This window comes from Aegilops tauschii, chromosome 5 (genome assembly GCF_002575655.3).
Source record: "Aegilops tauschii subsp. strangulata cultivar AL8/78 chromosome 5, Aet v6.0, whole genome shotgun sequence".
Classification (NCBI taxonomy): domain Eukaryota; kingdom Viridiplantae; phylum Streptophyta; class Magnoliopsida; order Poales; family Poaceae; genus Aegilops; species Aegilops tauschii.
The window spans coordinates 286076977-286081650 of NC_053039.3; the positions used below are offsets into that span (position 1 = coordinate 286076977).

General features: G+C 48.4%; 1 protein-coding gene across 1 annotated transcript; it reads left to right on the top strand.

Moving 5' to 3' along the window:
- Positions 1 to 2662: 2662 nt before the first annotated feature.
- LOC109773902 (uncharacterized) lies at positions 2663 to 3869 on the top strand. Its single transcript, XM_020332630.1, has 2 exons — positions 2663 to 2740; positions 3297 to 3869. The coding sequence occupies exons 1-2, from the start codon at positions 2663 to 2665 to the stop codon at positions 3867 to 3869; spliced, it is 651 nt and encodes a 216-aa protein (XP_020188219.1).
- Positions 3870 to 4674: the final 805 nt, after the last annotated feature.

Sequence of the window (4674 nt, forward strand, 5' to 3'; positions counted from 1 at the left end):
CTCCAGTCCCTTTTTCATCAATCTTAACTTTACTAAACAAGGAATCAATAGAAGAAACACTAATCATTTTGAGATCTTCATCACTTTTATCTTCTAACAAGATTGGTTTAGCAACCATTTGATTTACTAAGGTAGCTTGTGCATCGGATATTTTTCCTAGCAAACTTTCAGCAAAAGCATACTTAGATTGGAGATTGCAAACTTCATCAAGTTGTTTTGTGATAGCATCTAACACAACAGAGTGCTCCTTAAGTTCTTCAGTAAAGTACTTATTATGCTCAAATTGTGTAGTCATATATTCCTTAGTACTTTTCTCCATTACAAGCAAAACATTTGGGTAAGGAACATCATAATATTTTCTTTGAGGCATCATGACTATGCAAACAAGAACGCACACAAAAACAGATCCGGCAAGAAAACGGCGAACGGAAAAAGAGGGGCAAATAAAACGGCAAATTTTTGTGAAGTGGGGGAGAGGAAAACGAGAGGCAAATGGCAAATAATGTAAATTGTGAGGAGATGAGATTTGTGATTAGGAACCTGGTATATGTTGAAGATCCACCCAGGCAACGGCGCCAGAAATTCCTTTTGATGTCGCTTGAAGCTACGTCGGTATTTCCCCAAAGAGGAAGAGATGATGCAGCACAGCGGCGTAGGTATTTCCCTCAGATATGAAACCAAGGTTATCGAACTAGTAGGAGAACCAAGCAACACAACGTAAACAGCCCCTGCAGACAAATAACGACACCTCGCAACCCGACGTGTTAAAGGGGTTGTCAATCCCTTTCGGGTACGGCGCCTCAAACGGTGCGTGGACGGGAGAAAGTTGTAATAGATTGAATAAATAGATCACAAATAAAATAAAGTGCAGCAAAGTATTTTTGTATTTTTGGTTTAATAGATCTGAATAAGAAGTACAAATAAAATAGATCGCAAAGCAAATATATGAGAAAGAAGACCCGGGGGCCGTAGATTTCACTAGTGGCTTCTCTCGAGAAAAATAGCAAACGGTGGGTAAACAAATTACTCTTGGGCAATTGATAGAAACTCAAATAATTATGATGATATCCAGGAAATGATCATTACATAGGCATCACGTCCAAGATTAGTAGACCGGCTCCTGCCTCCATCTACTACTATTACTCCACACATCGACCGCTATCCAGCATGCATCTAGTGTATTAAGTTCATGAAAAAATGGAGTAATGCAATAAGAATGATGACATGATGTAGACAAAATCTATCTATGTAGAGATAGACCCCATCGTTTTATCCTTAGTAGCAACGAAACATACGTGTCGTTTCCCTTTTTGTCACTGGGATCAAGCACCGTAAGATCGAACCCACTACCGGGCACCTCTTCCCATTGCATGATAAATAGATCAAGTTGGCCAAACAAAACCCAAATATCGGAAAAGAAATACGAGGCTGTAAGAGAACATGCATATAAGAGATCAAAGAAACTCAAATAACTTTCATGGATATAAAAAGATATGACTGATCATAAACTCAAAGTTCAACAGATCCCAACAAAGACACTGCAAAAAGAGTTACATCATATGGATCTCCAAGAGACCATTGTATTGAGAATTCAGCGATAGAGAGGAAGCCATCTAGCTACTAACTACGGACCCAAAGGTCTACAAAGAACTACTCACGCATCATCGGAGAGGCACCAATGGAAGTGGTGAATCCCATCCGAGATGGTGTCTAGATTGGATCTGGTGGTTCTGGACTCTGCGGCAGCTGGATGAATATTTCGTCGACGTCTTTAGGGTTTCTGGAATATTGGGGTAATTATAAAGGAAAGAGGTGGTCCGGGGGGCACCCGGGGTGGGCACAACCCAGCAGGGCGCGCCTGGGCCTCCTGACGCGCCCTGGTGGGTTGTCCCCTCCTCGGGACTCCCCCCAGGTGCAACCAGGGCCCAACATCTTCCTTTTGGTCCATAAAAAATCTCCGTGAAGTTTCATTGCATTTGGACTCCGTCTGATATTGATTTCCTGCGATGTAAAAAACATGCAAAAAACAGCAACTGGCACTAGGCACTATGTCAATATTAGTACCAAAAAATGATATAAAATGACTATAAAATGATTATAAAACATCCAAGATTGATAATAAAACAGCATGGAACAATGAAAAATTATAGATACGTTGGAGACGTATCACATCTCCAAGTTGGGAGAACGCGCCCTCCCATTCTTCAAGCTGATGAAAAAGAAGGGGCAATTCGAGTGGACTACGGAGGCTGACGCAGCATTTCAAGACCTCAAGAGGTACCTCACCAGCCCACCAGTGATGGTGGCGCTGCGCCCTCTTGAGCCCCTGGTGCTTTACCTGGCCGCCACGCCACACTCCGCCAGCGCAACGCTGGTGGTGGTCCGGGAGGAGCACCAGACCAAGGGCTCGCCGGGCAACGCCCCGCGACAGGACAAGACAACGCAGCTTTAGGACAGTGCTCCTGAGGCCTCAGCAGCACCAGCAGATGACCAGGCCCCACGGGATGGTGCTCCTGAGGCCCTGGCTACTCCCGCAAGCGGCCAAGCTCTTGAGGTCCCCCAACCTCAGGACGTACAAGACCCCATTAGCGCTCCTGCCCTCGTCGAGCACCCGGTGTACTTCGTCAGCACGGTATTGCGTGACGCACGGGCACGCTACCCCATGCCGCAAAAGCTCCTGGTCGCGCTCCTTGTCGCCTCCCGCAAGCTGCACCACTACTTCCAGGGCCACCCCATCAAAGTCGTCTCGGCTTACCACTGGAGAGAGTGCTCCATAGCCCCAATGTTGTGGGGAGAGTCACCGAATGGAACATCGAGCTGCAGGCGTTCCAGATGGAGTTCAGCACCACCAGAGTCATCAAGGGAGCCGCGCTCACCGACTTCGTGGCGGAATGGACCGACGTTCCCAGCTCCGAAGCAGGCGAGGACAACCCACTCTCACCAGGAAGCGAGGCGCCAGATGGCTGGGTCATGTACTTTGACGGCGCCTTCACGCGTCAGGGCGCGGGGGCCGGAGCCATGCTCATCCCGCCCACCCAGGACAAGCTCTACTACGCCATGCATCTCTGCTTCCAGCAGGGCGAGAAGGTCTCCAAGAACATCGTGGAGTACGAAGGCTTTATCGCCTGTCTCAAGGCTGCGGCAGCCTTGGGAGTGAAGTGCCTCACCATCAAGGGTGACTCTCAGCTCCTCGTCAACTTCTCCAACAAAGTATACGAGCCGAAGGACGAGCACATGGAGGCATCCTTGTGGAGGTACGCAAAATTGAAAAACAATTCTTGGGTCTGGAGCTGCAGCATGTGCTGCGCGGCACAAACAAGGAAGCAGACAACATCGCCAAGAGGGCGTCGCGGCACCTGCCTCAAGAGCCCGGCGTCTTTGAGGAGCGGCTCTTCAAGCCATCTACAGCTCCGCCCTCAGCAGAACCAGCACCTCCTCGCGAGGACCTCCCTCAGGCCCCTCCATCGGGCGCCCCGGCCTATGGCCCAACCTCAGGAGCACGCCTCCTTCTTGCACTGGAACCTCGGGAGGGATGTTGGACTGAGGAGTTCAAGGCGTACCTGCTGCAGGGCACCCTACCAGAGAAGGAGGAAGACGCAGACCGGGTGGCACGTCAGGCTACAGCGTACTGCGTCCGGGATGGTGAGCTCTATCGGAGGCGCCCAAATGACGTCTCCTTGCGATGCATTTCCAGGGAGCAGGGATGTGACCTGCTGGCGGACATAGATGGAAGGGACTGCGAGCACCACTCTTCATCACGCACCCTCGTGGCAAAGGTATTTCGCAGTGGGTTCTACTGGCCCACGACGCTCAACGACGCCGCCGAGCTGGTCAAGTCCTGCGAGGCCTGCCAGTTCCACGCTAAGTAGATCCATCAGCCTGCACAGGGCCTCCAGACCATCCCGCTCACATGGTCGTTCACGGTCTGGGGGCTGGACATCTTGGGACCGTGCTACCTCTTGAGCAATGCGTTAGTTTTCCCTTGAAGAGGAAAGGGTTATGCAGTAAAGTAGCGTAAGTATTTCCCTCAGTTTTTGAGAACCAAGGTATCAATCCAGTAGGACACCACGCGCGAGTCCAACGCACCTACACAAACAAAAAAAACCTCGCAACCAACGCGATAAAGGGGTTGTCAATCCCTTCACGGTCACTTACGAGAGTGAGATCTGATAGATATGATAGGATAATATTTTTGGTATTTTTATGATAAAGAGTAAATAAAGATGCAAAGTAAAATAAACGTTAATAGAAATAACTAAGTGTTCGAAGATTAATATGATGGAAAATAGACCCGGGGGCCATAGGTTTCACTAGTGGCTTCTCTCAAGAGCATAAGTATTACGGTGGGTAAACAAATTACTGTCGAGCAATTAATAGAATTGAGCATAGTTATGAGAATATCTAGGTATGATCATCTATATAGGCATCACGTCCGCGACAAGTAGACCGAAACGATTCTGCATCTACTACTATTACTCCACACATCGACCGCTATCCAGCATGCATCTAGAGTATTAAGTTCATAAGAACAGAGTAATGCTTTAAGTAAGATGACATGATGTAGAGGGATAAACTCATGCAATATGATATAAACCCCATCTTTTTATCCTCGGTGGCAACAATACAATACGTGCCTTGCTGCCCCTGCTGTCACTGGGAAAGGATACCGCAAGA

Excerpts from the sequence above, each read along its gene's own strand:
- LOC109773902 (XM_020332630.1), top strand. The coding sequence starts at position 2,663 with ATGCCGCAAAAGCTCCTGGTCGCGCTCCTTGTCGCCTCCCGCAAGCTG. Across the intron at positions 2,741-3,296 it reads TCCAGGGCCACCCCATCAAA|CATGTGCTGCGCGGCACAAA; the intron begins GTCGTCTCGGCT and ends CTGGAGCTGCAG.